At 47.3% G+C, this 22,366-nt stretch overlaps 3 protein-coding genes across 6 annotated transcripts; 1 reads left to right on the forward strand and 2 right to left on the reverse strand.

Moving 5' to 3' along the window:
* Positions 1–1,928: 1,928 nt before the first annotated feature.
* Positions 1,929–3,554, reverse strand: LOC117639030. 2 transcript variants are annotated; one of them, XM_034374375.1, is made up of 4 exons: positions 3,420–3,554; positions 3,077–3,298; positions 2,328–2,543; positions 1,929–2,188 (listed from the first exon to the last, which is right to left on the reverse strand). In XM_034374375.1, exons 1-4 carry the CDS (start codon positions 3,495–3,497, stop codon positions 2,186–2,188), a joined length of 519 nt encoding a protein of 172 aa, XP_034230266.1. In that variant the 5' UTR covers positions 3,498–3,554; the 3' UTR covers positions 1,929–2,185. The 2 variants fall into 2 exon arrangements, with proteins under 2 accessions (XP_034230266.1, XP_034230265.1); XM_034374374.1 differs by having other exon boundaries at positions 1,929–2,543.
* Positions 3,555–12,193: 8,639 nt separating this feature from the next.
* Positions 12,194–16,513, forward strand: LOC117639026. 3 transcript variants are annotated; one of them, XM_034374342.1, is made up of 7 exons: positions 12,194–12,568; positions 13,365–13,589; positions 13,670–13,849; positions 13,971–14,087; positions 14,852–15,083; positions 16,009–16,184; positions 16,295–16,513. In XM_034374342.1, exons 1-7 carry the CDS (start codon positions 12,428–12,430, stop codon positions 16,355–16,357), a joined length of 1,134 nt encoding a protein of 377 aa, XP_034230233.1. In that variant the 5' UTR covers positions 12,194–12,427; the 3' UTR covers positions 16,358–16,513. The 3 variants fall into 3 exon arrangements, with proteins under 3 accessions (XP_034230233.1, XP_034230234.1, XP_034230235.1); XM_034374344.1 differs by lacking the exon at positions 12,194–12,568 and having other exon boundaries at positions 13,276–13,589; XM_034374343.1 differs by lacking the exons at positions 16,009–16,184; positions 16,295–16,513 and having other exon boundaries at positions 14,852–15,285.
* A 743-nt stretch (positions 16,514–17,256) lies between these two features.
* Positions 17,257–20,217, reverse strand: LOC117639031. Its single transcript, XM_034374377.1, has 4 exons — positions 19,914–20,217; positions 18,903–19,143; positions 18,186–18,469; positions 17,257–17,578 (listed from the first exon to the last, which is right to left on the reverse strand). Exons 1-4 carry the CDS (start codon positions 20,078–20,080, stop codon positions 17,257–17,259), a joined length of 1,014 nt encoding a protein of 337 aa, XP_034230268.1. The 5' UTR covers positions 20,081–20,217.
* Positions 20,218–22,366: the final 2,149 nt, after the last annotated feature.

Raw genomic sequence — 22,366 nt, forward strand, 5'->3', positions numbered from 1 at the left:
AGCTCGGTATAATTCATCTCCGAAATTTGGGTGTGAATAATTTCATCACCCAAATTTGGGCGAGGAAAGTTTTCTGATCCAGATTTGGGTGGTGAGGGGATTATTGGCTTCCTATACCTAGAAAGTATTATCATCCAAATACTTCCGGTTTTGACCTTGTTCTTCGATCGGCGACGACTAGAATGCTCTAGTCGTACCACGCTTCTCCGTGCTCTGCTCTATCCAACTGAAGCTCCTTTCGATGCGCAGCATTTTGGGTTTCGTCATAGCACATTTGGTAGCTCACGAGCGCCTTCAAGCGTGCGTACGAAAATATGGTCAAAAGGGCATCGGACAACACGTCACCTGCTTCTGTTATCCCTAGAGACATGACTTGCGGTACGTGCTGTTCCCCGATCGTTTGTTTGAGAAGATCAAGACATTACCACCAGACAAGAGGGAGAAGCCGTATTCCACGGAACTGGCGCAGCATCGCGAAGCCTGTCGCGACAGGCCACGGTCTGGCGTACACTTACCTTGTATCTCAAGCTGTATGCGAACTCATGGCAGAGCTCTGCTTCGTGTTCGACGAGATTGTGCCCGACATCGTCCAAGCCATATCCGCCGACGGCGAGCTTCCCGCCAAGTGCCCCATCCCTGATGTGAGTCAGAATCGGCCATTCCGGTAAAGGATGACGACACCCTGACCAAACAAACGCTTCCGTCCACGTCTGCACTCTAAATGGATCTGACCTATGTTACAGTGAATTCGGTGCAAGCATAATACGAAGCAATATTTCTTCGTAATACGAATCTTTTTAGCTTTTTCATCGTAATGTTTAAAGAAAACCCTTCGTAACATAGAAAAACCACCTTCGTATAATGCTTGGGGCATTTCCTTCGTATTATGGTTTATTTCTCGATAAGACGTGTAGAGTGCGGTAGATAGTTGCCCTGGGATGCAAGTATTCTTGGGAGTCCATGCCACAGCTGACCGCCGCGGCGTCAGTGTATAGGGTGAGGGCGCGAAAGAACCGAGCACTGAAGGAGCGGGGGAAAATGGCACATTCTATTTTGGACTCAACTGGCACATTCTGATTTTAAAAAAATACTTTCTACTGGTTATTGGAGCCCTAACGCGTAACAGTACCGGAAATCCAGGCTAAAAATCGATTTTCTCCAGCATCCTGGCCGATACAATGCGGGTAGTTTGGGAGTAAAGGAAAGATAACATCCGCCAGTGTTTATGGTACCCAGGGACACAACTTCGCCTATGATTCGAATGCCGAGGATCCACCACGCCGGGTTCCTGATCGGGGTGAATTTAGCCTAGCCATGGTGTACCTCTGTTGACTTTTTATCTCTTCCACAAAAGTTTTCTGTGCAACGTTCCGTCGCGTCTGCGCAGGGCACCTACAAGGGTGGCAGCACGTCGGCCGAGCTCCTTCCACTGCGCCACTTCCCGCTCCTACCGTACGGCCGCTACAGAGCGAACACTCTGTTCCTGCACAACAAGCCGCGTTCTTCAACCGGAATCAGGGGCTGCGTCCGCGGACATAGAGTCTCAATAGTCACTTGAGTTCCACCACGAGGTGGACCCAATTCGGATGGGGTACTTCGGAGAAGAGATGAAACGGAGGTTCGGGGGGAATCAAGAAGAAAGCAGAAGCCGGATTTGAAAGCTCAATGGAAGTGGCAGAACGGCGACGCAGATTACTCATTCTTATCGAATTTCCCATACCTCGTTCTTCTTGATGTCTTTTCTTCTTCCGTTCAAGCTCTTCACTGAAGTAGCGTATTGTTCGAGAAATCTGATTAAATTTTGTGGACAAAGCATCACCTCTAGGACCTTCCAAAAATGAAAGTAGGACCACTTTATTTATTCTTGAAATCTTCACATATTTCGCTTTAAATAATAAAAGTGTTTTTAAGACAGCATTTGTCAGCAAATTATTAGGCAACAAATTCTTCGTATTTAATCAAGAAAACGTGTTGTCCAGGCGGTTGACAAAGGTGTCGTCTTGAAACGGCCTTCTTAACAGTGTTAAACCTACGAAGAAATCCTTCGCAAATCAAAGCATTTCCTACATACTACGAACCAATTTTACAATGCCTTGATATTATTCGTAATTAAACACATGCTTCGTAGACTTACGAGAGGGTAGGCGATGAAGTGACTCGCAGTGTGTTGTCATTTGACAGCTGGTCACTGGGAGAAGAAAAGTACAGAAACATACAGAAAAGGTACGGAACAAGTCTGGTCAGCACGCTGCCTGAACCGTCTGCTCGGATGCAGGCCTTCCCGCGCTGGCGACCGCACCCTGGGACTACATCCACCCCCAGCGCACCATGTCGTCGACGATGTCTCCCACGCGCCGCTTCACCTCGGCACTCCACTGGATGTTGAAGGAGGCCGGCGCCGCCTGGGACGTCGTGTCGTCCTCGTTCATCAAGCTGGTCACGGAGCCCTGCAGCTCCTTCACCTCAGCCTGGTCGGCGTTGAGGAAGTGCAGCATCATGGGGGCCAGCAGCAGCGCGTAGCCCGACATCTCACCTAGCCGCCGCTGCCAACAGAGCATGATCGTATCCTTCTTGCAAGTCAGTTTGGCAATGCCAGGTCTTAACCTGGAAAAGGTCTATTCCGGTGGATATTTAGCGGGAACCACGATCGGTTTTATCGATCTCCTTTGAAATTAATCTCCTGGGGTCCCAAGCCTACGGGGTTCTCGATAGTTAGAGACCTCACAACGCTGTCAGAGATCACGGCAAGTCTCAAGAGACGCTGTAAAAAATCTCGTTCATTTAAGAAATATTTGCACACGGATGTGTAAAATTTAACAGGAAAAGTACCGGTACACATCGGCAACTTTGCCCCGTCCAGTTACAAGACAAATGTCTGAGTGCTCAACTCGCTGATTCAACGTAAATTTCTGCGACGGCTTGCCGAAGGCAAGCAGGATGCGCCGCAGTCGTAACTGGCGCAGCATCGCGTAGCTTGTTACGACAGACAAGACACGGTCTGGCGTACACCTACCTTGTATTACGAAGCCCTGCTTCGTAGACTTTTAACCAGGCCTCCTTAACAATGGATACTCACCATGAAGTGTTCCCACGAGTACACTGAGTCGGGGTCCGTGATGCCCGCAGCCCTCAGCGTGTCCTGCAGCACGGTGTGGTAGTGCTTGAGCAGAGCGTCCCAGTGCTTGTCGCGCATGACCTTCTCCGTGCAGCACAGGATGAGCGTGGAGAGGTCCAGCGCCGTGGCCGAGTAGCGTGTCGTCTGGAAGTCGATGAGGCAGCAGCCTGTGCACGCACCAGCCTGAGTGCAGTTCAGGACGGAAATGAGGCACACAGGACATGAACTTTTCTGAGCGAAAGGCAAGCTTCATGACAAAATGACATGCTCCATTCTCAGTGTGGAGGCGGATTCCACTTCCGACCTTCGCGATTGTCTCCGTGCAACACACTGAGTCGGCCGCTCCTGCTGCGACTTCGGCACGCACTGCCACGCATAGCATGACCGCCCCCGTGCCACCCCTTGGGCCCTTCGCACTGTCGTCGCACGCCACGCCTGCATGTTTTATGGCGTGCGTGGGCTCGTGGCGCGTGTCACTGCACGCGACATGGCTCTTGCATTGTGCAGTCGGGGAGGGTGGCTCGGGTAGCCAGAGGACATGCTGGCATCGCCCAGTCCCTCGCTCAGGACCGCACGCATCGGTCACCGGAACATTGCTGCGTGCACATAGACGTGAAAGGTCGACAACGGTTTTGACAGAGGTGGAACGTTGCTAAATGGGTGAGGGAGGTTGGGGCAGTTCGTAACACGCAACCGTTTTGGTTCAGTCGGCGCTCCTGAAACACATGTCAGTGAACAGTCCTGTATTTGCACGACCTTGTCATTGATTTGCCAATGATTGATACCGGTCGTGAACGCCACAGTTAAGTGCACTTAACTGTGAAAAAATTCGTGAGATTTCCTAGGCCATTGGGCAAGTAAATTCACTTGCCCCCGCAGGAAAGTGTCATTTCTGGCCCAGTGGGCACTGAAAGGAGCATTCCATTGTCCAAACTGGCAAACTGGCAGAAATTTGGCAGATTGTAAGGAAATTTTGTATCCCACAGCAGCCTGAAAATTGCTATTCCATAGAATCGCTAATTTCATTGCCCACAGCAATAGGAAATTTGCAGTCCGGGGACATTAGGTTTAGGTTGGGCGCTTCATTCATTGCCCACAGCACAAAATTTCCATTGTTATTTTTTTTACAGTGGGCTTCAAGAAGGCGCTGTACACACTAAGTGTTTTATGTACTTTATTGTCCATAGCTATGGCCGTTTTTGTACATACAGAACTTATGTACAAATTTGTACATAAATTAGGAACAATATTTCCATATTGTGCTTAAGTATGTTAAACGTTGCACCTTATCTATGTACAAGTGCATAACTTCAGCTTGCACAAATACGGCCATAGTTATGGACATCAAGTCCACAAGCATTTAGTGTGTTTCAAATTTCTGTTGTGAAACTGCCCCGCTATCCCCTTTTCTTTTGTTTCCTCGCGCAAGCTAGAGCTCTCGATTCGATTGTTTTTTGAATTTTAGATGGGGTTTCATGTGATGCGTTTGGCTTAAAGTCACTAACTCTTATCTGTCTCAAACCAGCACTTTTTTACTCTTTAAGACATCGAAGAAGGGGGCAGTAGAACTTCATGCACGTTTTTTGACGGACTCTGGAACTTGCTGTTTGGTCCTCAATGAAATGATTGACGTGAACGAACGAAAAAAACTGCGGACACCCTGTTAAAAACAACCGTTTTACAAACAATTTCGGCAAAGATTATTTGTTTTTTTTATCAAAGAAAAGGGGCACGAAAAATGGGCCTGACAAATTAGGCGTCAGCCAAAGTTTTTACCTTTTTTCTGATCGGTAAAGTGTGTCTGAAAGAGCTAACAATTGCACCTCAATTTAACCAAAAGCTTCCACATCAGACAAGAAAAATAGGAAACAGTACATTTTTGTGGCAGATTTTTCGTGTGATTTTCGACATTTCGGTTTAATTTATGGACAGTTTTAAGCCCTTTCTCTAGAATAGGGCTCCTCTCCTCGTGTGTGTTTTCTTCCGGACACTCCCAAGGGTCTTAACCTCGTCCAAATTGGCATGATCAGCATTAAGTTAGTTACAGACTAGCAGAACTAAAGCGCAGTGCAGCTCTTTGGTTTCCAGTAAGATCCGCCTGGGGTGGCTTGGAAAAATTTTACTAGTTTTTGGTTTGGGCCTTCGACGCAGGTGTCAATTGAAAACCATTTGACTACTTGATACCCGACTTGACCGTACTGAATGATACATACGGACGGACCATAAAAAAACACACGGGACGTGCCAAAAATAGACTGGACATGATGACAGAGCCGGAACACTGACTAGCGACACAAGTCAACTACACTGTGAGCCGGGATACATGCAGACAGCATTGGTGACCTGAACCTTATCTTGCCTCCGTCACCTCGCGCAAAACGTTTGACGGTTAATTTTTTCTCTTAAACTTGTTTCAGAACGCTGTTCAGCCTTTGTGCACGTTTCTTAATTTTTTAAACTTTGTATTTGGACCTCATAAAAAAACTTGCATGAATGCCAGAGACAAATGGCGGTAATCATATGAAAGATCAAACTTTTTACAACAATTTCAAAAAAATATTTTGTTTTAGCCGATTGCAAAGTTGAAAACTTTGCCTGAAATCGTGCGGACAGTGACAACATGTATAATAATTTTGCAGACCCTGTTTACGTGCTTCATATAAATGCCTTATTTAATGCTAAAACGAAATATTTTTCTTTGAACAATTTAAATTGTTGCAAAAAGTTTGATCTTTCATATGCACTGATAAAAATTATGTTGTAACTTAGCGACACATTTATAGCTAATTTTAAGGCGACAAGACTTGTTGTGAAACGAATAGCTTGTTAAATTTATATCTTGACTATAGTCGTATTGGAACTAAAAAATAATTTCACAACAACTAACTAGTTATAACACAATAACAGTCAACCTTCAGAAACAAGTCCTTGATCAACAACAAATGTAGTTTGTCAACGACAAGAATTGTAAGTCGAAAAAGATTTTGAATTTTTGTTTGCATTTATGCTTGAGACCCCCCTTTTGAAGTATGCAGTTACAGGGTTCGCTGGTCAAACTGCTAAGCATCTTTGGGATGACACCCCCGAACGTCAGACGGGATGCAAACTTCGGGATAAAAATTCTGATCAATGTGTGCCCCGTTGGAATACGAATTTGGGGCCGGAGGTCAATATGGATTCCACTTTCATCTTCAGCACCCTCGAAAGAACTTTGGTTTCAACAACTGAAATCACAGGAAAATCGCCTTTTTAATCGCTTTTTTGTTGTTTTTATGACTGAATGGGTTGAGATAGAAAGCTGTGATGTGCCGTGCCAAGACATACCTAATGACCCTGCAAAATTGGTCAAGCCGTTCTGGAGTGGTAGACCGGGACACTCTATCTCTTTCACTCACACTCACCCACCCACACCCACACACACACACAACCAAAAGGTGACGGGCTTCGCTATCCCTCAGCCAATGGGGTATTCGTGACCACAGTTTTCTTCTTAGGGTTGATAGTCTACTCCTTCTCGGCTCGTCCATGAATTACGTTGCATAGTTTTGGACACATTGTGCCCCCTCCTCTCATTCTGACGAGGCGTTACGCTGGACCACACCCCCCACACCCTTTCCCAGCGTAAATGAAACGCAAAATTGTTTTATGTGCACCCTATTCTTACCCTATTTTCTGTGATGTGCTCCCCTTTTTGAACTTGTTTAGCACGCTGGCACCCTCGGTCACCCAAGGAATTACAGCTTGAAGGAGACCACAACCTCAACCCACCACGTTACGCAACGTAATAATAGACCTTTTATTGCATTTACTTCCATGCCGCCGCCGCCAGCACTGCTTTCGTGGTTTGCGTTCATCCATCGAGTCTACAATTTCTTCCCCATGGACCCACAGACTTCACAGCATGACTTGCACCCATTGCATCTAGATTTTTTTTCTGTATTGTGCTCAACTGTGTAGGCGTTGCTAGGCAGAGATGTAAAAGCCCTTTTCCTTCAGGGACCATCGCCGGAGCTGGCAGCAGCGTCTGGGTTGTCGTGAAAATGTTAGTCCACTCAGTCTTCTGCTTTTCCCCCAGCAGTCAAAGATCTTCTCCACTATTCTCCTCTTGACACAGCATTTTAAACCACATCGACAACACAATCCTACAAAGTGCCTCAGATTGATTTTTGTAAATCCAACACTCCACAACTTGTTCTCCAGTCAGCATGACACGTAAATGAGAGCCAACGCTCATCAACTCTTCATTTCGCATGTCCCCCGGTGTGCTGTAGCTCGCACGGTCATCTGATCTTCCTCGTCCAAAATGAAGGCTTGTGCGATTGACCCATAGATTAAATCTTATAGCTAACCAGAAAGTGGAATTATCTCACAAAAATAGGACAAATATATCAATATTGAACATTGATCAACAGGCTTCGTTCTCCTCGGCTCTATTTAGTCACTCAGAAATTCTACAGCGGTGGGGGTCTGCAGGCTATCAATATGTCATGCCCTCAAATCTGGTTGTCAACAAAGTTTCTCTCATGAACGTAGAATTTAGAAATTTTCTTCTCGAAACATACCAATACTTCAATCTCACAAGCACACACACAGCATTTCAAATGCACACGTTACATCAGATTACTCAATTTCACAATATATTTACACATTTTCATTTTTCAATGAAGTTTCTCCCATGAAAGCAGAAAAAAAGATATTTTCTTCTCGAAGCATACATACACTCTAATCTCACAAGTGCACATACAGCATTTCAAGTCCACAGGTTACATAAAGTAATTAACTTTGACAATTGCTTAACACATTTTCATTGCTCCCTTCGTAACTATCACAAGGCTCACAGGTGGACGTATCTGGCCTTCAAGTTGCAGCGCTTCGCGATGCGCGCCAGTTCCGAGATCACCGACGATACAATTGAGTAGCAGCAACAACAAAAGCACGTTATGCAAACAAAAATTTCATGAATTGTACTTAAATCAAGTGATCCGAAAGCACGACACCAAAAATGGACACCAGTAACCAAGCAACTTGACAACTCTCCTCAAAACCACAGGGTGTTCCTTAGACAAATTTACAATCACGACTTCACTTCCTTAGAAAAGCTACTGGTCGGAACAGAACCCCTGCGAGGATTCAATCTAGTAACAAATTTTTCGAGGACTAAAACTAGAACAAATCATTTTGGGCTTCACTAGTCGATGTGGTGGTGCCACGATGAGTGGAGAAAAACTGATTAAGTGCCATGAGAATCCAAGCGCTATGAATATAGCGTCAGTTGGTGCAATGCTCTTGCATTGCACATCAAGTGCAATGCCTTCCCACTCCTTTGCATTAGCATAGGGCATCTTCGGGACGCTTTGCACGTAAGGTGCGATCTCAGTGTTCATGCCGCTGAGTCTTCATGGCGGGTGTCCGAGCCGGGTTGGTAGTGGTGGTAGTGTCGGTGAGTGTCGTGACGAAGGCCACTGTGGCAGGGCTGCCGTCGAGGGTAAATATCGCCGGGAATAAATGATTTTTTCCCATACATATTAGACTATTCCGTGGCAATTTACGGCTGGTTTTCGGTATTTTTGCACTCTAAATGTCTTTCAACGAAATTTGAGCTATCACTGAGAATCCAAACGCTAGTGTCAATTGGTGCAATGTTATTTCCGTGCATTACCATACGGCATTTTCGGGACGCATTGCACGAACGGTGCAATATAGCTAGGCTATGATATTGCACGTATAGTGCGCTATCTCTGTGCATTGCACCATTTGTGCTATATTCATAGCCTTTGGAATATTAGTGATATTACCGTGGATCCGGCGCAAGCATAATGCGAATGAATGTTTCTTCGTAAAACGAATCTTTCCAGCATTGTCCTTGCACGATTTGGAGAGAAACCTTCGCAGCACGAAGAAAAATCACCTTCGTACTCTGCTTCTGCTGTTTCCTTCGTATGTGAAATTTCTTCCTAAGTCGTTCAGAGTCCGACCCTATTTCAATATTGAACTCTCAGCCGATATGAAAGCCTTGATAGAACCTTCAATTCATTTGCAACCAACAATTTTGTAAGTAACTGACTGCACATGTCTATCATTAGTGTCGTACAAGTCATGACCCTTTATAGCCGTAACCAATGTTTTTTCGCGCTTTTCTTTCGACCCTTCTCCTTTCAGATGCCTTAAGGCCCAGGACAAATGGCGCTCATTTAAGCTTTGGGGTATGCCCTGCACTCAAAGGAAGTCAGTATCGAACCCGGTCCGGCATTACTGGACGGACAGCAAGAGACATGCGCTAAGGGTCAGTGCGGGGAAAAACTGGACACCCCATAATTTACTGCAATAAACTTCAATTTTCAGAAATTTAAAAAAAATCAATTTGCACTATCAACTACAAAAGTGAACAGAGTACAAATAGTTTGGCGCTAAATACACAAATCTGCTCATGCACACTCTGTCCCATGCTTACACTGTCTCTCTTCCCAGGCATCACTCGACTGACATCATTACCACAGTAAAATTCAAACACCAACTTTTTAGTGCTCTCAAGAATTGGGCGACCAAGAGGATGCGGTGGTTTCGAAAAGACACGTAGAGTCTTGGCCTTCATCGCTGCATACCGAGACACTTCGAGAAATTCGCTCACTTTCCGCTCTGGCAATGACTATGATGTTGGAGCAATGGTCAGCAGTTGAATTTTATCTGCGTATGGCAAGGATAAAATCTTATTTTGAACTGCAATTAAAATTTCGCAAAAGTCAGCTGACTCTGGATTCTTATGTCTAAGTCTGTATTTTCAAGTTTCCTCTTGGCATTATTAATTTTTCTTCCTTTTTCACAATATTTTTAATCACTGGGTGCCCCTGATGTAGTCCCGATGAAAGTTTTAGCCTTTGCCTTACACACATGGTTGGTGAATCCACAGATGCTGAAGAGTGTTGAGAGTTGGTGGGAGTGTTATCATCATCATCTTTTACTGCACTGCTTTGAATCCTATTGCGACATGACCTACACAGGAATTCATCACCTGACAAAACTAAGTTTTCTTCACTCGTCATTGCTTGCTTTCGTAGTTCCAGAGATGGGAGTCGAAGGTCAGTGGAAACAGGTGCATATTGTTTGTCAAAGGGGTCACAGCAAATGTTCTTGGAAAAACAAAAGTATCTGGTATCAGAAAACCCTCAAAAGAAAAGAAAGCTTTGTAATAAGGATGGCAATACTCTCTTATGGGAGTGCATTTTAAAAAGTAATTCAGTCCAATAGTTGGTACAATATTACCTGCTTTGGCTGATGTGGAGGGCTGCACTAAGTTAATCCCTACATCTCTCATATCATTTCCGGCTTTGCAGATGACGAGATCTGAATCAGATTGAATTTGGAAGGTTCAGCTAAATTGATCACTTGGGGCCTTACCAGCAGTGGGACCTAAATAAATATAAACTTTTAAAAAAATCTTTCTTTTTGTTCTTACATTTTTAAATAAATGAACATTGTACTGCAAATCTTCAACAAGAAATTACCTGTGCAGGTAGATGTGGATGGCTAAACTAGATTGCGATAATGTCATCATCTGTAGCTCCTGATGTGGAGGCCCGAGTCTGATTGAATTTGGTGGGCTCAACAAAACTGATGTCATAAGAAACCTGGCCAGCAGTGGAATCTGAATAAATAAAAATTTAAAAAGAAATCGACACCCTCGAAGAGTCTGCTACCTGTGGGAGGCAAATTCAGAAGCCAACATCTGCGTGCGCACGATTCTTAAGCCGCCATCTGCGCGCGACCAAAGTAAAAGCCGCTATCAGCTTTTCCCACCACGCGACACCGTCTCTTTATAGTTTTCGAACTAATAAAGATATCGCTATCAAACTTTTACCTGTTTGTTACAAAAGTTTGTCAAAGGTACTTTGCCGCGGCCCAGAAACATTGTCCGAATGGCTAGTTAGTATTTTGCTATGTTGATGTCAACCCCCCAATACGGAAAGTTAGTTAGCGGCGTATGGAACGGCCTCGCGTAGATAGCGGCTTCATTTTTTTAGCCGGGCGCAGATAGCTAACTCTACGCGGGGGTTTCGATATGAAACAAAATCATGGAACCCATAATAGACTTCACATGTCAAAAGCAATTGATATTGTACTGCAAAACTTTCAACGATAAATTTCCTGCGATGGTAGATGTGGAAGGCTGAACTGAATTGCCATCATTTCCGATCTGTAGGTGCAGTTTTTTAGGCCAGAGTGGGATGACCAGAACAGGTGGGTCTAGGGAAAATCCGATCAGCATTCTGCTTTTGGACGGAAAAAGACGAGTCTTCCTCTTGCACCATGCGTCCTCTTGCACGTCACATCAATCTCAATTACTAATTCATCAGCCAGACACGTACGAGACACGGCTCTGTATTTGTGTTCCCGCCCCGTGCAGGCGACGTGTTCATCGCGGCTGCGGCGTCGTCAAGGTTCCCTCTCCCAGGTTCATTTCATCCTCACTGAGAGAAATGTACAGTCGTTTCCCGGGGTCACTAAATTTTGGTTGTTTAGACTAAACTTTTGTTGACTCGACTGATGATTTTCGTCAAAGGACCTATATGTTGCTCGAAATGACCATTATTTTTCTCATTTCGACTAGTTTTTAGACGAAGCGACTAAAACATTCAGTCATCCCCTTTTTCTTACTTTAAGAAACAGTAGTTTGTACCTTTCATATGCTCAAAATACTTCGTAAGGATGCGTGCAGAGTGTTTTTAGGCACGACGTAGCCTTACGATTTAGCCTAGCCGAGATGGATTGCGGATTGGAAGTACTTTGAACGGTGATTTTAATGTTGAATTATGGTTAAGAAGTGTCTTGTGAATAGGGTACTTTCGTAGATCCTGAACCGGAAGCAAGCAGACCAGCAGACGCCAAATTGGCCGGAAACTAACCTCTCTTCGGATCTAAAACTATAGCCGAGCTGTACAAATATTGCTCTTGAAACACATATGCACTGCAAACAAGTATCAAACGACTGTTTATGTTCAAGTGTGGCCGATACGTTTGACTAACGTCTCTTTCCCATGTCAAGTTTGGATCTACTTCCGCCAACATGGCGTCTGTGTGCTTCCGGTTCAGGGATCTACGAAAGTACCCTGTTTTGATAAATTTGCCGTCAAAATTGCTGGCAATATACATACCGATTCGAAGCAGAGAGCTTTCACGTTAGCGTTAACGTTTTTTACAAAAATACACGGGACGATCAAAGATTGCCTTTGTTACTCCTAGTATTTCGTGAAATCGTATTTTCGAATATTCTTTCCGGACAAGAGAAGCATAATTTTGCAGAGGTAAAGCTTCAAGATGAGAGGAAAACACTCGGGAGACGTTCCGGGTAGTAGAAACGGGCATCTCTGCAGCCTGCTGCAGTCTTGGCAGACAGACCTCGCTGGACCTAAGGGCAGTGTTTGGCAGATGGCGGCTTTCCACATCAGGCGCAGCAAGGTGTGAAGTTTTACATTCATGGAAAAAATACTTTGATGTCATTGTGGCAAAACTACGGGAAATTCTATAAATTTCTGGTAATTCTCCGTAGCTCTCTTGTTAATATTTTCCGTAGTACAGTGTTCTTCGTAGGACCGCACAGTCTTCTCCGTAGGACCGTACAGTGTTCTTCGTAGTCTTCTAGGAAACTTTAAGGTCCTGCGGAGAAGACTTTACGGTCCTACACAGAATACTGTACGGCCCTACGCAGAATACTGTAAGAACCTACGAATAATATTGAAAGGAGGACTACGGAGAATCTTGGCAAAGAAATTTACTGAATTTTCCGTACCGTTTTGCCACAGTGGCGGCAACGACTCTTTGAATTCGTATCGTCAGCACAGGATTACCCGAATTACCTGAGAATGTCACTCAGAGTACCGGGATCGGAATTCTGTCTTTAAATTTTCCTTTTGAAATGCATTCAAGAACAGTTTGACGACTTGTAGATTATAATCTACAAGGTAGGTGTACGCCAGACCGTGTCTTGTCGTAACAGGCTGCGCGATGCTGCACCAGTTCCGACAATCCACGCCTGACGTATACACCTACTACCTCAGCCAGATCGGCCGAGCCGTCCAGTTGGAGTAGTGCACACACACACACACACACAAAAGTTTTCCAACCCCACCCGAGTAACGGGCTTCGCTACCGCTCAGCCAAAAAGTCGTCAAATCGATAACTTTTCTTACCCTTTGGAAATGGCCTCTTCGTCGCTCAGGTGACAAGAACGACTAAACAAGGGTGTTCTTTTCAGTTTTTGACCGGGTGCACGTTGCTTTGGCTTCTGAGAAGCTTCGTAGACCTTCTGCTTCAGCTCGAAATGGCGAGCCGCCACACCCTGCGCCACATTGCGGGCGTGTACGGCGCCATGTGGGGACTGCTGTTCTTCGTGTTGCACGACGCGGAAGTGGAGCAGTGCCTCGGCCTGCTGGGGCCCGTCGCAACGCGCCTGGAACTGGCCGGAAGCCCAGCCACCAAGGTCGCTTGTCAACGCCACCTGAAGCCTACACTGAGATTCGGGACGCTAGGAAAGTAGCACGTACTTGACTGGACCCTCAGGCTCATCTGAAGAAGACAGCGCAGCGCCTGCAGCGAATAGCGTGGTTCCACCAAGCGTTTCGGCTCCTCATCTATCCATCCACTCTGCTCACCCTCGTCATGGGCTACAGTCACTCCGCCGTGTTCAAACATCTCGGAGAATGTGGTGCTGCATATACGTTTGTGCTCTGCCTCCTCGAGGTATGAACATGTCGCCATTTTTAATGTCTGACATTATTAGCGTTGGGCTAATCATAATCATCAAAAGACGTGCACATGACGCTACTGCCTCCGTGAACAATAAGGGTATGTTGTGTCCTAGGTTCTCGGGATGATCGGCGGGATTCACGCCGTCTACTGGATGCTGCCGATGACGTACGCCATGTTCGGATCCTGCGCGGCCCTGTTTACCGCCATCGGCACTGAATGTTGCCAAGTGGTAGATTGAAAACAGGATTGCAAACTGCACTGAAGAAAGAGTGTGTCGTAACTTTGCCTTACACTGACCTTACAAAATTTGTTATCCTCCTTGTCTGTTCATTTTACGAAAGTCCCATTGAAGTCCTGAAATTGACTCCTGATATGATACAGTCCCAAAAGTCGCCTCATTCTGGAGTATTTAGTAAAAGTCATTCTAGAAATTTCCGCACTATTGTAAGCACTCTTAAAAGCCTACGAAGCATTTGCTTCATAACCACAAAGAAAATGAAGGCATTGTAGAATTGCTTTGTATTATGAAGAAATGCTTCGTATTACAAAGGATTTTGCTTCATAATACGAAGCATTTCTTCGTAGATTTTACAATGCCTTCATTTTCTTCGTATTGCGAAGCGATTCTTCGTAGAGTTTTTACTGTGAGGAAAATGCAACTGGTTTCATATGAACACATCGAGGGGTCCCATTCTAAAGATCTTATCTGGGCGTTCCCCCCGAAAGAATCTTATCTTATCACGCAAGTGAATTTCGCCAAGTATGGTAATTCGGGACGGATACAAGAGTGAGCGGAACATATTTCTACTTGCACCATTGGATACATGCACGGATACGTACGTAAGCTCTGTCCAATAGTTTGCATCATCGTGCATAATTCAGACTCAATGATGCATTTTATTGCGCATAGGTTTTGCATGTATCTGAGCTTGCTAAACCATGCACAGTACACCACATGCACATTCTCAAGGGTTGTGCGTGTATCTTCTGCAGCGAGGGCGCGAGTCCCTGCGAACGCTGGCAGTACTGCATGGGGATGTGGTGAGAGGCGCGCGCGTGGCCCGAACTGCTGTGGAAGGTTACATCATCCACATCCTTGCTTGCTCCATGATGCTTCCTCTCATAGCGTCCGTCGAAGTCATCCTGAAGCCGCAGGGTGCAGACGCCTTCACTTTCTCGACAGCTATTCTCATCATCGTCATTGTCATCCCTCAGTGCCTCACAGGTGACGCACTCCACGCGAAAAGGGCGGGTCCGGGTCGTCTGGCAGCACATTTTAGACTTTCACCCAACCTGGTTTACATGGCTATTGTGAGTCAAAAACATTATCTTTCACAAAAACAATGATACTGTTAAAACGTAACAAAGCAGTAACTCATTTGACGCCATCTCAGATTTTTCTGGAAAACTTGGTGCTGAACTTACACTCTGAGACTCGTTATTCACTTTTAGTACATGGTATTGACATTTTGTCGATGGTAAGCCTCTTGTCTTAGTGCAACAGTAGTATGTACTGTTCACTTTTGTTCTTATTGTCTACATGTACTTATTGGCAAAGATAAATACCTACATAATTTTATGCAGTAAATTATTTGCATTTAAGAAGGCAATACTAAATATTACTGTTGTAGGCTATAGTACCTGGTTGCTGATGAAAAAGTCATTAAGAGGTACTTTTTGTCCCCTGTCCAAAAATAAATTTACGAGGTCTGCCAATTGGTAAGTGTGGGAGTTAGCCGAGTGTAAGGTTCCCTGGTGGATCGCTCGGACCGGATCTGGACGGCAACGTGGCGTCCAAAACGTTTCAAACAGGACCGTTTGTGGACTGTGTCCCTGCCTGATTCCACATGACGGTCCACGAATAATGTACATTAGACTGTCCAGCCAACTGAAACCTCAAATGGGGTGCACGAGCAGAACTCTTGGTAGAAACTGATGACGCGAGTTCTACAGTCAGCTCTGGTTAGCTGTCTCGACAACCGGGAGGCGCCGAGGACAGCTAACCAGAGGCCGGCCAGGTAGGCCCGGCCGACCCGGGACCGGGGATAGCCGGTAATCCCTCGCCGGCCGGTGGTGGTGGGGATGTCTCTGGGACAGCTAACCAGGGGCCTACTCGGGACAGTTAACCAGAACTGATCCATCTGTGACAGGACAAGCATTAGAAGACGCCAGTGGAAACCTTGGGACGCGTCTGTACGAGGGGCCGTGGCTGGAAGAGGACCCTCCTACGCGTCGGATGCGTAGCATTATGCAAGAATGCACCAAGCGAACCGCATGCATCCACGTGCGGGCTTTCGGGTCGCTGAACGCACGGACATGCATACAGGTTGGGTTTTTCCTACTTGGGCTCAGTTTGAGGAATGTCATATTTTCAGAAGCACGTACATCAAGTTTCGGAATAAATATCTGTAACACACCTTTTTCCTTAATTTTCAGACCCTCCGCCAATGGTTTAGCTTTGTAAACGTGGCTCTCAAGATAATGCAGCGCGAAAAGTAAAGAATGCTTTAAGCAGGAGAAAGGCCTGCATTCTTACCGGTAGAAACCTTGACTTAGTCACTCGCGCACTTGCTGTACCGCCTCCGACGACATCGTAACCATTATCGTAAGATGTAAGATTTGTTTACTCTCCTCCATTTTGCACCCATCTTTCATTACAACGCCGCTTGTGCATCCACTTTCGCATTCAAAACAATAATGTTCAATTAGAACGATGATTCGTAGCTTAAATGATGCACAAAAAAGTTTATTTTTACTCGAAATTCAAATGATTTTTATTAGCTCATTTTACGAAATTTGCCACAAACAGCAGAATTATAAATCCGATAAGACTCTATTGTGAAAGGTCAAAACTTTTCCTTAAAATAATCCAAGAAAATTGGCGTTTGGGTTTAGTTCTGTGCCTTTCGTATTGACGAATACCAGTGGGGAAACAGCCTTCACTTTCACCCTGAGCGTGGCATATTGGCACAGCTGATCCCTGGCAGTTTGTGCTCGAACAGCATTCGCTTTTTGATGCAGCTATTTCTCTCATAGTAAGCCTTTCTCCTGCGCCGGGCGGGTTCGGCCCGACACGGAGTGGCACAGAAAAGTAAAGTAAATCTTTATTCAGCTACAGCTGTTGTCACAATAGGCACTCAAGATCGTATCTCGCCGACTCAGGTTTGGGTGAGATTTGCGGTGGCCGTCTCGAGTGTGTCCAACCAATTCGAGGCAGCCTCTCAAACGCCAGGAATCTGATACCATTTTCGGAGCGGGCCCTCGCAGTGCGCTTCTCTGGACGAGCCACCTAATTGTTTCGAACTGACTTGGCCTCCAGACACTTGGTAATAGAACATCCAGCCCTGGATGACTGTACACCATGTACTGGTGAGTAGACGGTGAAGGGATCAAGCTGATTACGCTCCTAATTCGGATTCGTGAAAGGGGGATGTTGGAAGGAACTTTTCCGTTTTCCGTTCGGCTGGGACGTGGCTGAGAGGTGTCAGAGGTAGTTGTGTTTCCGTCGGGGTCTCCTTCAGGACCGCCGCGGTGCGGCGTTCGTGCAGCAGCAACAGCAGTGCAGAGACGAGGCCGAGGAGGAGGATGGCGTGCGCGGGGAAGATGGGGTCCAGCCCCACGGCCGTCAGGGCGCTCGCCCCGCTCTCGCAGGACGGTCTCGGCGCGGACCATCGCCGGCTGTTGCGATCGCGCAGGCCCCGCTCCAGCATCAGGAAGTAGCTGTCGGCACGAGGCAGTGTCTGGATTCAGGTGGAGAGCATCCCAGGTGGGCTTTGTTGGCCCGTTGAGTTCAGTCTTGTCAAAGGGCGAACACGCTTTGTGGGGAACTACTTTACACAGTACATGTGCGGTCAGGTCGCTCTGTGTAGCGATGTGTGGCGAGAGAGTGTGCCAAGGCAGGCCAGCGCCGCAGACCAAGGTAGGTGTTAACGCCAGGCGTGGATTGTCGGAACTGGCGCAGCATCGAGAAGCCTGTTACGACAAGCCACTGTCTGGCGTACACCTACCTCGTTGTAATAAATACAAATAGACTCTGGCTTCGAGAAAAAGGTTTTTCAACCTTTTTTAACCTGTACTTTTGTCCCTGCGCACTTCGGTAAACTGCAGGAAACTGTCCGCTTTCAAGGCGATCTAGGAGCTTTCTTTTAAACCCGATATGCTGAAAAATTTTCAATTTACGAACTTGTTGGCATTGTTACGCTTCAACCAAGCGTCGCAAAGTAAAACCGCTCGGCACGAATAGAGAACACATTCAACTCTGTCCTATACCAAACCTAGTGATCTGAAAGTGACAAAAAAAGGGGAGAGGGGAATTGTTTGAATGTACCCCTGTTTGAAGAGCTCTTTGAAGGGCGACCCCTTGGGGATGGGTGCTGCGTTGCCGTTGCCCAGCACCAACTCCACTTCGGAAATGCTGCATTTTTCGTCATCGCTGAAAGTGCTGTCGATGACCGGGTAAAGAGTGGAGGCCTCCGAGCAGAACGCGAAACCGCCCCTCTGGATGCGCTTGACGCCCTCCGCCACGGAGAAGAAGCCGCCATTTGGTCGCTTCCTCCAGGCGGGGACCACCTTGCCGTTGTACATGGCGGACAGCAGCGGGTCGCTAGAGTTCTGGAATACGAACGGCCAGCTTAAGCGACGTCACACAGGAAACCTCAGCGGGACACTGTGGATGAATGTAGTTTGTACACTGTAAAAATATATGTTCGGAAATAACGGCGGATCCCTCGGCAAAAAAAATTGCCAGCGATTCCTTTGATAATTCACGAAGCCGTTCGTTTATTTCCAAAAACCTTCGCAAGCGCTAGAAGAACCTTCGTAAAATTCGTGTCGACGCAAGAGGGGATACATGCAGGAGACACATGGTATCTCCATCCGGAATAGTTCGCGTAATAGTGGTGTCATTGCCAAAATTTCCAGAATTTAACCAATATCTTGGTTGTTTTGGGTCATTTTTTAATATCTCGATACTTTCGGGGCGTACTAGACTAAAGAGTCGAGTCAATGGTCTTTGCGTACGCGTACGCCTCCTCGACGTGCGTACCGGGAACACGGTCCTGGTGTACACGAAGTCCTCCAGGCCCACTTTGAGGGGGCTGCGTATCAGGTCTTGCACCGTGTGTATCGTCCGGGGGATCGGCGTGAGGAGGATGGTGACGATGGCCGAGGTGTAGAAGCTCTGCACCATGACGCCCAGCAGCATGCCCACGAGGAGGAGGCACCGACCAGACACCAGGTCGCTACACAGCACGCTGCCTGCAACACATGGCGGTCGCAGGGTGCCCCTTGGCTCCAAATTCTTTTAAGGGTTTCAGCCTGCACCTTGCTGGCTGAGGATGCCGACGACCGCCACCGCGGCCTCGGCGACGTGTCCGCCGCCACCGGAGCTGGGCGTGCTGGCCTGCTCGCAGCGCCGCACCGCCACCAGCAGCACCGCCGTGAGGGCGCTCACCGCGGCCACCGCCAGCCACGAGGACAGGTCGAAGGGCTCGCCCAGCGCCTCGTAGGGCACCAGCAGCCGCGGGTGGCGAAAGATGAAGCACAGCCTGCGCAGGGAGACACCCGAGCTTCGCACAGCAGTTCTCGGAAACAGGACAAAGCGCGTTGGTACCGCGAGAGCGAGGGGCATGCCAGCGGTTCCCCACTCTGGGTTCGGGCGGGACCCCTCTGTGGGTCGCGAAATTTTCTTTGTTGGGGTCGCGGGGTAAAATTTGATGTTCGAAGTGAAACATGAAATTCTAGGGTGGTGCAGATACTGGCACGGGGAGGTTACGGAGGCTTGCAAATTATCATAAAGTCCGTCACGCCCCTGAGAGATCCCGTCGCACTTAGATAATCGGTGTTCTTCCTAGTGGGGCTGCAGAGAAAACTTAAATTAAGAAAGATGTGCCAACGAAGGCCAAAGTGTGATGGTCTAATTTAAGTTTTTCTCGTCTTAAACGGGCTTTAGCGTGAAAACGAGCCCAAACCTCATCTTTTTCGGCATTGGCGTTGGGCAGAAGTCTCGGGAATGCCCCGAAATTGTCGCCCTCGATCGCTCTTCGCGCGGCCTCACCGGAGCTTCCAGGTCTGCACGGTGTAGTCCACGGCGTCGAGGCGCGGCAAGCTGATGACGGCGGGCGTGATTCCCAGGTCGGCCTCCCCGCGCTGCAGCAGACCAATCATGCCGTCGAACACGCCATTGCCCTGGACGTTGTAGCCCCACGACGGCGTCACCACCATCTCGTACCTGCAGGCGGGAGAAAAGCACTTTCTTTCCAAGCGTAGTGATAATCTATTTCAAAAGCAATAACATTTTTATTGCATTGTTAGCACTGTCAAAAAGTTATTTCATTATAAATGCAATAAATGTTCCGTTGCATTGGCGTATGTTGTATTCTTCTATCGTCTTAAGACCATTTAACTGCACCGTGGCGATTGAAAATGAGTGATGTCCTTAAAAGATTTTTGACACTCACATTGCCATTTGGAGCCCTCGGTCCGTAAATATGGGTGTTTATTACACACTGCCCCACCCTCCCGCACGCCCAGAAATGCACACTTGCAAACACACCCAGAAATTCACACTTGAAAAATACACTCAAAAATGTACACTAAGAAAGTACACAGTTGGCAGAAAATTACCCAGAAATGCACACTTGCTAAGTACATACCCAGATATGCACATTGCGTGATTGCTTCTGTGGGTATGTCCGATTATATGTGCAAATTACGGAAAATCTACGTGACTTTAAATTTGACAAAGGAGCCTTTGGCCACAATTTGTCCCCCTAAAGGCTCCTTTGTCGAATGCCCATTTTCCTACAGTGTAATTAATGTGGTACCCACGTGAAGTTGTACATCTCCGCCAAGTGGGCGGCCTAGACTATACCCGAAGTGGGTCATGGTGTCTAAATTGATATTCCTGTTGTCTTCAAGCGTCCGCCGCAGCGCGTCCTGGCCGTCGTCGACTTCGGTGTGGGCTAGCTGGAGAAGGAGGGCGTCAGTTCCACCGCGTAACATTTGTAACAATGTCAATTTTGACACGTTGACACATTTCTGACACATTCATTCAGCTTGTATCTCTATAAGAAACTTTTCTGAATGACATGAAGAAAACTGTTAATAGTACGAAATGTTTCCTCCCCAAGTATTTCGTAACTGACTTCGTTTCTCTTCAAAGCGTATTACGAAGCGATGCCCCGTACACGTTTTGCTGTGCCCATTAATGACTGTCAGCGACGGGCGTCTTCGCTTTGTGCTAACGACAGGCGTTTTTCGCTCTACGAAAAATGGTTTCAACGACAGACGAATCAGCTTGTGACGCCAGCCGGAACGATTCATCACCACGACGGCGGCGCGCAGCGTGCTTCCCTGAAGGTCCCAGCGAGCGGACGGCGGACGGCCTGCCTCCAGGAGCGGTGGAATGGTCAAGCCGCAGTCCCGCCGCCACCAGCCAGCGGGCCGGCGCAGGAGCGGGGCGCCGGGCTGCACCTTGGGGAAGGAAGCACTTGATTGAAAAGGCGTGGCGAAACAACGGGAAATATGTTCTCAACCCTCACACTCTTATTATGGATCGAAGAAAGGCTCGCAGTACGAAGGAAAGGTCGCCTATGTAATGCCAATGCCTGCGACTGCTATTGCCGTGCTTGTGATGAGCGGGTATAATTTTTCATTGATGACAGGCCCACACGTCATAACCGATTCCTGGTTTTCTAAGGAAGGTCCTGCAAATCGACCTGAAAAAAGCCAGATACTGTCTGCACCGTGCACCTTGTGCAAGTCCAGCAGGTGGGCCGTCTCCCCATCCTGGTGTGCAAGCGTCAGGTCCACGTTGAAGGTGAGGTTGAGCTTCTCCAGCGCGTCGACCGCCACGGGGTCTGCGCTCCAGAGGAGCCAGGCGGCGCGGACCGTCGGCACTGCAGCCACGCTGGCCGCCCCCGCCGCGCAGGACAGGTTGGCGAACACCGCCAGGCCCGAGGCCAGGCCGGCCGCACTCTCGCGGGCCGCCAGCGACGGGCTCAACTGCCACCGGATGGGCCGCGGGCCCGACTGCAGCGCCCGAGCAAGGCCCAGCGACTCTGGTTGGGCAGGCGTTGAATTAAGTGTACTTACTCTAAGTTTAACATCTATAGTCCATAAAACAATTTATCCCTGGGATGGAATTTTGAAAAAGTTTCATTCTTATAAAGTATGCGTTTTCGAAGGAATCATCCTTCTTACAATACAAGCTGCTTTCACTTCCCAGGTAGGCTGGTTACCATTCCTGGACTAATAGGTCATTGCGTTCGATGGCCCCACAAAGAATGACCCTCCAAGGACATATGGATTTTTTTTCGTGTTTTCGTGAAGGATTCTGGACAAGCTAGGATGATAAAGTACTTGCCGCGCTGCGAACAAGCAACGAGGGTCGCCTGATGGACTTCTCTGAGAACGAAGAAGTCTCTGACCAGAGAGTAGGAGTTGTGCGTCCTCGTGGACTCTAACCCTTCGCTTCCTGTAGCAGATTCATGTCATGAACACCAAAGG

The sequence above is a fragment of the Thrips palmi genome, unplaced genomic scaffold, assembly GCF_012932325.1.
Source record: "Thrips palmi isolate BJ-2018 unplaced genomic scaffold, TpBJ-2018v1 HiC_scaffold_10, whole genome shotgun sequence".
In the NCBI taxonomy this organism is placed as follows: Eukaryota; Metazoa; Arthropoda; class Insecta; order Thysanoptera; family Thripidae; genus Thrips; species Thrips palmi.

Bases quoted from the DNA above. Each gene is read 5' to 3' on its own strand.
- LOC117639030 (XM_034374374.1), bottom strand. From the start codon at position 3,497: ATGCTATGCGTGGCAGTGCGTGCCGAAGTCGCAGCAGGAGCGGCCGAC. The intron at 3,299-3,419 runs GTCGGAAGTGGA...AACTGCACTCAG, and splicing joins GCACGGAGACAATCGCGAAG to GCTGGTGCGTGCACAGGCTG. The intron at 2,544-3,076 runs GTGAGTATCCAT...CTCTGTTGGCAG, and splicing joins ACTCGTGGGAACACTTCATG to CGGCGGCTAGGTGAGATGTC.
- LOC117639026 (XM_034374342.1), top strand. From the start codon at position 12,428: ATGAGAGGAAAACACTCGGGAGACGTTCCGGGTAGTAGAAACGGGCAT. The intron at 15,084-16,008 runs GTGACGCACTCC...CATCTGTGACAG, and splicing joins CATCCCTCAGTGCCTCACAG to GACAAGCATTAGAAGACGCC. The intron at 16,185-16,294 runs GTTGGGTTTTTC...CTTAATTTTCAG, and splicing joins ACGCACGGACATGCATACAG to ACCCTCCGCCAATGGTTTAG.
- LOC117639031 (XM_034374377.1), bottom strand. From the start codon at position 20,080: ATGGTGGTGACGCCGTCGTGGGGCTACAACGTCCAGGGCAATGGCGTG. The intron at 19,144-19,913 runs GTGAGGCCGCGC...TTTGGAGCCAAG, and splicing joins GTGCAGACCTGGAAGCTCCG to GGGCACCCTGCGACCGCCAT. The intron at 17,579-18,185 runs GTACATTCAAAC...TCGTGCCGACAG, and splicing joins AAAGAGCTCTTCAAACAGGG to CTACTTCCTGATGCTGGAGC.